This window comes from Pholcus phalangioides, unplaced genomic scaffold (assembly GCF_987345545.1).
Source record: "Pholcus phalangioides strain wild (caught in Gottingen) unplaced genomic scaffold, Ppha-v1.0 ptg000040l_1, whole genome shotgun sequence".
Lineage (NCBI taxonomy): Eukaryota > Metazoa > Arthropoda > Arachnida > Araneae > Pholcidae > Pholcus > Pholcus phalangioides.
In genome coordinates this window covers 372,633-385,116 of record NW_028301626.1, presented here as the reverse complement: position 1 = coordinate 385,116, position 12,484 = coordinate 372,633, and the positions used below count along the sequence as shown (strand labels likewise).

The 12,484-nt window shown below is 36.7% G+C and overlaps 1 protein-coding gene across 1 annotated transcript in view; it reads left to right on the top strand.

Moving 5' to 3' along the window:
• Window positions 1-801: 801 nt before the first annotated feature.
• LOC149065233 (inactive phospholipase C-like protein 1) overlaps window positions 802-12,484 on the top strand; it is a 60,488-nt gene continuing 48,805 nt past the window's right edge. The window contains exons 1-2 of the mRNA XM_089254219.1: window positions 802-1,693; window positions 8,798-8,947. Coding sequence (XP_089110345.1) covers window positions 1,270-1,693; window positions 8,798-8,947 — 574 coding nt within the window. The 5' untranslated portion in view covers window positions 802-1,269. The remainder of the gene's footprint in view (window positions 1,694-8,797; window positions 8,948-12,484) is intronic.

The following is a 12,484-nucleotide window of genomic DNA, read 5'->3' as shown; positions in this document are numbered from 1 at the left end:
GCGCACGACGCATTTGACTCCTCCAGAAACAGTCCACCAATCACGCCCGACGTAAAGCGCTGTGGTGAGCTGTATTGCGCTGTGTAGGAAAACAGTTATAACCTACTGCTTTTCTTATTGGTGAGTAGACGGCGTATCGCGCTGGGCGATTCACGTTGCACGCGGCACAAAAAACCTGCTCTTACGCCGGGTTTTCCTAGGAATAAGTTTTTTGCGCCGCGCGAAGCGAATTAGACCATTTTGCGCCGACAGAAACGTGTTACATAATCACGCTACGCGTTTGTGTTTCCCTAGCGTGGCGCATCAGATCAGGACGGCTATATTATAGTATATGGCCTAGGCATCAGCTACTCTGTTGTCTGCATGCTCCGGTTTGAAGGGAAGGGAAAGAAAGCACAACAGAAATGAAGATCGGTGGAACGCGCGGCGCACGACGCATTTGACTCCTCCATAAACAGTCGGCCAATCACGCCCGACGTAAAGCGTTGCCGTAAGCCGCGTTGCGCTCTGTAGGAAAACAGTCATGCTGCTTTTCTTATTGGTGAGTGGACGACGTGTCGCGCTGGGCAATTCACGTTGCACGCGACGAAGAAAACCTGCTCCCAGGAAAACCCGGTTTAAAAGTTTGGAAAATGACAGTGAAGGCCTGAATAACTGGATGAAGGTGAACGAGAACTCTTTCCCACCAGATCTAGTAGAGCCACGGGAGAGACGAACCAAGCGACCTCTAACGACGTACATCGAAAATATTGTTATTTATTTATTTTTATTTTTCTCATTTACGGGTAGGCCATTATTATGTGAAGCTGACACACAGAAAAAAGCGCACCTCCTTCGCTCTCTCTTTTCTCTCCCTAGGTGTCAGTGCAGTGTGTGATGTGTGTAAATATGTTTATTTATGAAGTGAGTAGCAAGGTCTTTGATTAACGACATTTTTATGATGCCAGTGAGTCCATCAAAAGGGCAATTTCCTCTATCATAACAACTACCTGCTGATATAATAATGCTATGTGTGTGTGTTGTGATTATTTCAAAGGATTATTGCCGAGATTATTTTGCGTGATAATGATCATTTTCTTTTAGATATCCCTAGGACACTGGACATCATCTATATGGTGAGACATTATCCTCTATTATCCATCTCTACACAGCAAGATATTGTCAACATGAAGCTGGAGATACAGCTCCCTACTCCATCCCCAGTGGTGTCCAAGATCGAGACCGAAACCATCTCTATACAGCTGGGAAATCACAGCGAGTAATATTCAAATGAGTTCGGAGGAGGACGAGGCGGCATCCAGTTCACAGAGTAACAGGGCAAGCGTCACTGCGAATGGTCGTGAAGATGCTGTTGGCACCACCCCTACCACTGTAGCTACCACTGCCAGTGAATTGAGGTTTTGTGGGGCGAGGGGGACACTTGTGTCTCTACACAAGAATGCGAATTCTGTACCGAACTCGAGGAACAGAGTCAGCGAGATAGACTGGTCGTCGGAGGGGGCTTCGTGTTCGAAGGACAGGGAGCCGATGAGATTCGAGAGACAGAATGTCTTTGAGGGAGTTGAATGTGATCTTCAGAAGTGCCATAGTGTTGGGCGGAGAGCGGTTCCTTTCCACTGCCATACTCAAAGGCCAAAGTCTGTGTCATTTCACACAGGATCTAGTCTACCGTTGGAGAGAAAAGTTTCAAATGGTAAATTTTTTTTATTTACCTTTGTACTAGAATTTTTTTTCTTCTCTCTGTGTATGTATGTGTATCAGCGCCAGACAGATCTGAAGTGCTAGGTTGCCATGAGGTTGAAAAAATTGGTATTGGCCAAGGCTGGACAAATCTCCAAAAATTTACGTCTGGTCGGGCGTGTAATTTAATATATTCCCAAATCATTATTTTACATGCCTAAAAAATATTGCTAAACATTATTATTACGTTTACTTATTTCATTGTTACAGGCACATGATTATTTCTCATTGTTAAAAACAAAGTTCAAAATAGTTTCATGTAATAGTTATTCTCGCAAAATCTTAGAGAAAGTCCTAATTCAAATTTTTTAGTATAGATCATCTGCATCATCGCTGTGACTTGACAAGATGAGAACCTGCATAGAGTTTCCCAATCTCATTTGTCTTACCGTCCCGGTTAGAAAATTTTTTTCTTGCCTTTTCCCCTTTTTTGTTAAGATAAAGTAAAGTACAGCCTTGAAAATTCGAGCCCCAAAATTTGATTTTCCGGATAATCTGAGACAAGGAAAATTTTTAAATTTACTTCTTGAGACCCTCTTTTCTCTGTTTTATTTTCACCCATCAAAAAACACAACTTTATTTTATTTTCCAGGAGTACTAGTATGTAGTCTACGTATTGCATAGCAATTCCAGTTTGAAAGAGACTAGGCAGCCCCAGTACTATAATGGGTATAATTGGTGTAATAAAATATCAAACTCTTTTGAATGGACATAGACCATTTTTAGCTTTTGGGGGGGGGGGTGTTGCAGAGAAAGAGGGACTTCTACAGTTTTCTTCAAAATGGTGGTTAATGGCATTGTCCTATAATTGCTTACATGAAATCATTGGAAAGGCGGCAGTTGATAACTATCAGTAGAGCCCGGAAGTTTAGGCACTATAAATAGTTTGAAGAGACATACAAAAAAACACTAAAAATACCTAAAATAGGCATTAAAAAAATTCATTTGTAATTTATTGGAGAAAGAGAAAATAACTAAAACAAAATTGGTTGCATTTAATCCCCTCTACTGCTTTAATTATGGTTTATAATAACTGCATTATAATGCAAGTTAAACTGATTTGAAGCCCAAAATAAAATGCCAGTAGACCCTCATTATTAGGGCAATTCCAGGGCCACAATCACCAGACACCGAGCTTCTAGAGAAAATGAACTATGGGACTCCTTTGAGTTGCGAATATTTCTCGTTTATTTGTTTTATCGTTTGGAATGATCATTATCATTTCTGTAGTTGAAACATAGCTACTTTGTTCTCTTGTAGTAAAAAAAATAATTTTTTTATATTACCACGTATGAGGAACTCCTTCAAGCAGGGGCCCTGTGTGGCAGCATCTGTCGCACACCCCCTGAAGGTGACTCCGGCCAATTTAATCTAATACTAAATATGCAGGTAAAATAAATAGCTATGGTTGTTTGCAGTGCATTTATGGTGTGAAAAAAACAGAATCGGAACAACATGGGCCCCAAAAGCTCTGTCTGCTCCTTCCCTGCTTGTGTGCTCGTGCACACATTTAGACTGTTAGGTAGACATGCACACTTCTGGCACAAACTCGTTTGGTTGTAAATTGCTCATGCTGATAGACCGGAGTTATAGTTGGTTTGAAAGAAAGTCTTTTCAGTTTTGCGTTCACAACATTTTACTGTATTTTCATCCCAGTTCATATATTTGAATCTGAGCTTGAGATTTTCCAGATATACCTATATACAGCCAAATATGCTACTACTACTACTTAATCATACATGCATCTTGTATACATTCCTGTATGGAATTTTTGACGAATTGGCACATGCCGGAGAGAAAGTGTGTTCTGAGTGTATGTGTGGCTCTAACGTATTTATGTTAGTCAACTTGTGCTTGTTTTGTGTTCATGCTGCCATCTTTTTTCCATTTACTGAAGTAAAGATCGAAATGCTTGAATTTTCATGTTATGTAAGTATTGTGTTGTAGGTCTGCCTGCTCTCTGCGGAGAGACTTGTTTTCAAATGTGAAACCGGTTTGCATTAGTGCCTCAGAGCTGGAAAACCACAGAAAACCAACTTCATCCAACCGCCACTGTGCTATCAACGGGGTTCAAACCTGGATCCTCAGGACAAGAATCCAGCACAATGCCCACATGGCAGCACAGCGGCTGAAATGCATTGACTTTGACCTTTGAAAACCAAACACACCCCGCTTCCCATCTCCTTGAGATATTGAAGCGTTCCTTGAGGATGGGTGTGTCTGGAAGTTTTATTAAATATCTTCAGAATAATAAATAAAAATATTACATATAGATTGCACATATAATCAATGTTCGTATCATAATATACAAAGGAAGAAATGAAAGAACTCCGAAAGGTATAACCGCCAGATCACGCTCATCTTATAGTAAAGAGTTGATTTGAATAGTCGTAGTATCACCAAGATTAATTAAGATTGATTGTCTCTGGAGTATAATCTGAATATGCATTGACTGCATAATCCATCGCAACTGCCTAACTAAGTCCTAGTTGGAAATTAAATAATAACCTAATAAGCACTGGTAACACCTAAATAACGATTACTTAGGTGCTACTGTCAGCAAACATCATATCAAGGACTTTCTGTGTGTCTTCTCTTTTCATTTTTGCTAAATTATTATTTTTATTTTTCTGGGAATTTTTTTTCACTCTGAGAACATATATCTCTTCATTCGCGTGTGTGTGGTGTGTTCCCCCCCCCCCCCCTAAACATTTTCATACACTGAGACCAATCACCATAGAAATTCCCAGAATACAAGAACCTAATTTGCATCCAACCAATGCTACTGTAACCATGGCCCAGCTTGTTTCAGGGTAATATGAAAAGGGGAGCATGAAAAACATGGAAGCTCTGGAAGAAGAAAACCGCAACATCCATTTCCCAGGCACCAGGTAGCCTGGGAAATGGATTAGTCTCATCATTATCCAGGACTTGACAAATCCCAGTATCCAGGTCACCATGGCAACAATTAAATCAGCATTAAGGCCAAAAATTTTCTATGTTTGATTGGAACTTGGTGTTTAAGGATGGCACAAAACTTTCTGATTTCTTGACAGTCTTTCAACAGGAAAAGGTGCCATTAATTCCTGGAAAAGTTTAAAAAAACCTATGACTATTTCTTTGGGAGAAAAACTATGCTTTGCTCCTAAGAAATTCTGCTTGTGCCTAAATTTTTTTTTGCACATTATCAGGCTCTACTATTGGCTATAGCAGGGATGGCCAACTTCTTCCTTTTCAAAGACCAACATCGGGGGTGTCACTCTGTCTTATAAGTCACACCAATAAAATGATCCAGAAAACTCACCAATTTCTATAAGCCATAAATAATATAGTTAGCCACGGAAATTTTGTTGCTATACTTTCACCCTGTGAGCGTTGTACTTCTCCACTTCTTTATAAACTCACACATATTCGTTGTTTATCTGGTTGCACTTGTAGCTAGATGCAATGCACTGAAGAGTTTGTTTCTCCTGAAAATTATTCTATCCAATATATTCACACTTTGAATTTTTCTGACAAAACATTTCCTATGGTAGACTTTAAGCAAAGTTTATTATTGGTTAGTGGGGGGGGGGGGGTGACCAGGTGACCATACGATGGTAACAGCATGAGATATACCAGTTTAGCATGAATCGAGCGGACTACCTGTAGATGTGAGCGGAAGTGCATACCATTACCTGGTCCATAAAATTACAAAGGACCCAGATTTGCAATACATGTATTCTTATTAAATGAGCTATGTTCTTTAACCAGAATGTAGGTTGTTCAATTTGAAGAAGTGCCAGTCTGGTGCAATGGGGAATACCACCAACGTGTCATGTTGAAATTTAAAGATGCATTCTTCTCTGTTTGTGGCACAAATCATTGTGTCATGGTGAGGATCAACCGTGCAAGCAATATAAGCCAAATTAATCAGTTATGACACATTTTTGCTTTTAGGATTAATGTTTGCATAGCCAATCAGTTGAAGTATCCAGGTGCCATAGTCAGTTGATATTCATTTCGAAAAAGTTGTCATTGTTAGCAGAGCACCAAATATACATTCAGCTATGGATACAGAGGTCGCAGACATTTTAGCCAATGCATTGGAGGGGGGAGGGGTGAAGGAAATGTCCTTAACAACCTTTATGAGCAATTTTTATGTCCGAAAGGGTAGTATTGTGGGAAAATAGTAAATTACAGTAAAACCTCATTAAGTCGTCACCCTGATAAGTCGTCACTCCGGTTAAGTCGTCATTTTAATTCAGACCCTTCCAGCTCTCATAGACCACAATGTTTCTCATTTACTCGTCACTAATTTTGGTTAAGTCGCCACTATGAAAAAGTTTGAGAAAGAGAAACAGACTATTTTTATGGCTTCCATTAAAAAAAGAGCTTGTTAACAGCATTGCCATATGCTTAAAAGTCACCATAAAATCCTATATACCCAAACGGAACAGTTTAAGTAACGAAAGTTACACCGGGGAAGTTCATTTGCCGACTAAGGTTTTTGGAACGGTGGGGACTGTTCAAGCTAGATCTCATTTCTGCCTGGGCTCCATTGAAGAAACTGGACAAACCACCACCCAGGCTCTGTCACAAGAAGCAACGTAAGCACTTCGCCTCCGGCAAAACCATACTTTATTGATACGTCAAAGATTACATATAGTGCAAGGAAATCAAAAATTATGTAAATCGAAGAATCAAATTAATCAAGTCAAAGTGCAATGCGTGGGCACGGGTAATAAATAATCATAGAAAGCATGAACTATACTAATTTAGGGCTTGAAATTTAAACAAAATATCTTAGTTGAAAAAAACCAGTCATTCTTTCCCAAGTTGAGTTCTTCTGTTTACTTTTCCCTGCCCAGGGCCCCCCCACCAAGTCAAAAGGGTTCGAGATTACTTTGTAGTTGCATCATGAACTACTGCTGAAGAATTCAAACACTAAAATTAAATTTGATGTATATGTAAAATTAATGTGCAATAGAGAGTTTCTATTATGAAGAAAAGCTACCTATTCTAACAGTTGCTCTGTTAGTCTAAATTAAAAATTACTAGCATAAATCAAAGTGTACAGTACATTTTACCACAATAATTTAAGTCATAAGAGATAAAAAAAAGGAATAAAAATGGCTATTATTTTTTCTTTCGCAATCTATAAATTTTATTAATATTGTTATTTTGATTTATACTTTAATAAATGTCATATTACTTTAAATTTACACGATTTTCATTTTCAAACTGACGGAACTCCGCTTAAGTCGTCACTCCGCTTAAACCGTCATAATTTTTCGATAACTTGAGGTGACGACTTATCGAGGTTTTACTGTACTTTCATCATTAGAAATAATCAGGGTTGGGTTTTTGACTTAAAAAACTGGTTTAAACCATCAAAAACCTAAATGAATGCTTTAGGATAATATTTTGAACACAATAGGTATATATAACATGATGAGAAACTTTTTTTGTATATTAAGTTTTATTTTTAAACATCAGTTTATTACAGTAACTAAAACAATGTTAAATACTATCTATAATACCTGATGCTGCCTGTGTTTTCCTCAATTACTGGGAGGATTGAAAAAGTGACAAAAACCATTATAAAGGAACACACTATTTTACATAGTACTGGCAGGATTAAAGAAGTGACAAAACATTATAAAGGCATATGCATGTCTGAAACTCATTGCTAGAGAACCATGGAAACCAAAGTAAACATTTCGAAAGTGATTGTTGAGGCCCAGAAACCATTGTTGCCAGACAGTTTTTTTGCCCATTTCAGGCATTTGTCTTGCTCTGACAAACTTTTAGTAGCCTATTATTCAAGTGGGTCCCATTTGATATTTATGCAAAATTTAGCAATGATAGATCTAAAATTATAGATTTGTTTAAAGAACATACACAGAAAATCAATTTTATATATAGGCCTATAGATAATTAGCAATTTTGAATTTTTTGACATACAAAGAGTTGAGAATAGATAATATATAATTTTATGGTTCATTTTATTTAAACTTCTGATTACCTGTGTTCAATTTACTGAGCGAAATAGGGAGCTGTTTATTCAAAATATGTGTGATAGGAGATCAGAGTCAGGTTTTTGATCTCAGAAACTAGCTCAGAATTAAAACAGTTAAAAACTTGTAAATGTTGTCAAATAGTTTTTCTTTACCTATACGTTAAATGAAGTATTAAAGATATGTTAAATAACAAAAAATCTACTTTTATGCAGAATAGAGTGTTTTATATTTTGAATGTACATTGTTACTGAGCATAAAATATTGCTAGTATGATGTTTTAAATTTTCTGATCTGCCCAAAATTTTATTCCATATTAAAAACTCTCGCACACGCAGCACCTGCTAATACACTAATTAAACTCATTTATTCTCACCTAAAAATTTTTTGGCTTAGGTTGTATAAATCCAGCTTTTTAAAAAGTATTATTGTTACTTATTTCAATCAAAGCAGAGCTGGCAGGACTTGGATACCCAAAGCATTTGTTTTGCACGTTTAGATGCAGTTGCAATTAGAAAAAAAAACCATTGCATTGTAATGTTTTTAGTGTATTATGGTTTGTTAGCTATATTCTAATGTTATGCACAGTAAGAGAGTATTTTTTTAAGTATCTGTGATTAGGGGCCATTCAAGAATTATGTAAGCAGATTTTCAGCCATTTTTGACCCACCCCTGGGCTATATTGTATAGGAACATAGTCGAAGCAAGTCAGGCATGGTGTTAGATGATAGAAGCATAACTGTTTATAATCAGTTGTAAACTCCTGTGCATTAAAGAGTGGCATCATTGTGCAACAAAATGGTCAAATTAATTCAGGGCACAGCTATTTTAAATCTGTTTCAAACTCATTTACAAAAATGATTTTAACACAATATAGTGACAAAACGATTGAATGACGAAAACATGTTACAAGTTGAGAGTGATATTGTGTATGCATTAATTTATCAGTAAAGTATTGATATTATTTTGTCCTTGATGATATGTGTAAAGTTGTGTTGATATATGGTTGAAGGTTCAAAAAACGTTGCATTGCTCATAATTTATTTGTTTTCTCCTAGCACTTGACTGTTTGCGATACATGATAAATGGAAGCAGCCTCATAAAAATTCGAGCTAGTTCTCGTCAGTACCGTCGTTTTTTCACTCTTGAGGAAGATTTCTCAGCATTACGATGGGTTCCTTCTTCAAAGAAATCTTCAAAAGCTAGGTGTAAGTATATATTTGAAAATGTTTTGCTTTTTTCACATTAAACTAACTAAATTATTTGAGTGTCATTTAATCTGAATTTAAAAAAAAAAATATTGTATAGGTCTATCACATAGGAGAAAGCAAAAACATTATATTGTGATTGCTTTAATGGTTTGATCTTGACAACAGTTATTATTCATCTAAGCTGAAATTTTGTATTTTCCATCTGGAATCATTTGAAAATGTCATTTTCAGAAAATCTGGTATATGGGGCTACTTATTTTAGAAAGAGGTTTTTTTTTTCAATATGGGTAACCAATTCACAAGATTAAACAAGAATCCAATTATAAATATGAATACTTCCTGAATGATTAAAGTTGTTTAAGAAGGCTTACCTGAAAATTCTTGGTGCCAGCTTGCCAAGGCAACTAAAAAATTGGCATTGACGCACATAATTTTATATTTCATGATTACAAATAATAGTTTGAAGACAACACAATTTTTTTGGACATTAGGTCAGGTGTTAGCATGTCCACCAATATGGGAAAGAAGCACTACGTTCCAGAAAAGTTAAAAAAAAAACCCAATATTTTTAATCATTTCTCTTGAAAAAAATATGCTTGGCCAATAAGAAATTCGACTGTCACCAATATCCCTCTAATTTTTACTCATTGTGTAAGGACCTTTTTTTCTGTATGCAAAATGGCAATATGTGATATCCACTGGATCAGTGGTTCTCAACCGGGGCCCTAGGATATTCCAGGGTACCACGGGTGAAAATCTGGCAAAAGGGGAGCCACGGCTACTGATACGGGGGCCACGAAGAAGTTTGTGGAATTAAATTTTCTTTAGTCACTCTGACTAAAAAAAAAATTAATTTCAAACAAAATGCATAGAATATATTTTCCGCTATTCAAGTAACATTAACATGAGGAAGGAAATAAAAAAAGTGGTTAATGTAATCTCGGTGGTTTTACGACTTGGGGGTGACAGTAGCCCTGACACAAACTATAGAAGAGGTTTCAGCAGAATGGAATAACTGTAAAGAGAGAAAATTGTGTGTGTTCAGACTTTTCATTCAAAGAGGGCTGCCATAAAGAAAGGAGACAAAGATTTGTTGACCATTCATTGACATTCTTTTGAGTGCTGGTAGTAAATGTAATCCAAGAAGTTGATGAGTGAAAAATGAAAGCTTGTAAAAAAAACCCATCGTTTTCATATGGGGAATATATTTATAAAAATCAAATAAAGAATGATTGCTCTGGGGTATTTTTTTATGAATTTTTGGGGAGGGTTGTGCCAACCCATTGCCTCCACTGAAAAGAAATAAAGTCGAATTCAGTTATAACAAACTCCATCCAAGAGACCAAATCATACATGAGGAAAAATACCCACGAAATTAAATTTTTTAAAACTACATTGCTGTATAACTTAAGGGTCTGAACGTCATTTGGTTTGTGCTGATTGGTTTCTATATGTAATCCAAGCAGATAATGTATTGGGACTTCTTCTAAGATTGACACCACATCTTTAAAGTTTTTTAATCTATACTTTAATGCTTCCTATTAACTGCCCTACTATGTAAGCCTGCTGCTGGCCTACTACTGGCCTGCAACATCCCAAATAATTTCAATGCAATTTTCCTATCCTGCAAGAAGTGCCCGAGTGACATGGTGGTAAGATGCTCGTCTACCATCGTGAAGGTTGTTGTTAGGGTCCCGGGTTCGAACCCAAGGGAGGATATAGATAAGATATTTTCCCTAACGAACCCGAGGCGACCACCGATCGACAGTGCCTTCACTTCCAACCCATCTCACTAATGGCACTAAGTTGCAATATGGCCAGAGTTGATGTTTGGCGAAGTAGTAGTAATCCTGCAAGAACAATGTTGTTGTCTGGACATGAGAAAATTTTTTTCTAAAATGGCGTATAACCACATTTAAAGCAATTTAAATCCATTTATTTGAGACTCACTGCTAATCTGCTGATTTCTCAGAAACGTGTAATAAATTCTCATGTAAGTTTCACTTTGAAATGTCCATAACCCGCTCAATGCGTATCTGTCAACCTAAAATTTATGGTTTTCAGTGTTGATAATACGCATGCAAAACCAATTCAGCAACGCATTTTTCACAATCTGCAAAAACTTCGTGGATTTGATAGTTGGAAATGATATATATATATATATATATAGCTTTCAATATTAAATTATTTCATTTATACGAAGCGCAATTTCAATTATTTAACATTTTCATTTTGACTCGAACCCCAAATCTTTGGCATTTAGACATCATTTCCAACTATCAAAGAGGGGCTTGGTTGTGCGTAAATGCCTTTAAATTCCACTTTTGCGCAAGGGGATTCGGGCCTCAACAACCGAGCCCTTCTTGGCCATTTTTCTTTTTTTCTCCCCACCCTTTTTTTCCTTTGTTTCCTTCCGAAATTTATAAAAGTAAAATGTCATAATCATTATAAAAAGGACTGTTTTCAGATCAAATAGCAAAAGTTCAATTACTTTAGTGGAAAAATATCAGATTTTTTTGGTGGGAATACAGTCAAACCCCATTATAATGAATTCCAAGAGACCGGAGTAATAAAGAAATTTCGTTACAAAGGAATTTCAGATTTTTATATTGTTCCTATGTAAACTTATCCGGGGGGATTAGAAAAGTTTTCGTTAAAACAATATTTTCCCCCCCTTTATAACGGTATTCGTTAAAACGAGAGTTGACTGTATTTCGTCTCAAACTATTTTTTTACGTGCATATGCAGACTGCATGCGTAACAGGGCGTATGGCACTTTACTAGCGAGCCGTTAGTCTCAGAGACATACCCAACTAGAAAAAGTATCCAAATCACACGTGTCCAACTCAGATATGTCATTCATGTTGTAAGGGGTTGTATAGCTACAAAATAAAAAAAAATAACTTATCTCAGTGAATATTGCACTTGGAAACGATGAATGTTTTTATTGGAGACCAGGAAACAACTTTCCAATTGGGTTTTTGGGCACAGGGTGTCAGCATAAAAAGTTAATATTTTAATTTTAATAACTATATAACCCCTGGCAACATGAATCAAATATCTGAGTACTACACATTATTCAGGTACTTTCTCCAACTGGAAGTATGCTTCTAGGACCAATGGTTCGCCAGTAAAATGCAATATGCCCCGTTACCTATGCGCCTTGTATATTAAATATAGTAGAGACTATTATGCGAAATATTGTGTTGTGTTTAAGCCAACGCGCATGTTGCGTCGTTCGCCTGCGAGAGAGCGGCCACATTATTAACCAAAAAGCCACTTGAAGGCAGCTTGTCATGCACTGAAGTATCAGATTTTCACCGTATCGAAATTCTGTGGTGTTTGGTCAGAACATGATATCTACAAAAAAGGGCTTTTTGATCTAAAAGTAAGTCTTGCTAATTATAACTAATTAGAAGTGAGATAAATGCACAAATACGTGCGTTTGGCTAAAAAACATGCTGATGTATGATATTTTCATATGCATTTGTGTCTATGCTTTATTTTTGATTTTTAAATGACAATGAAAATGCA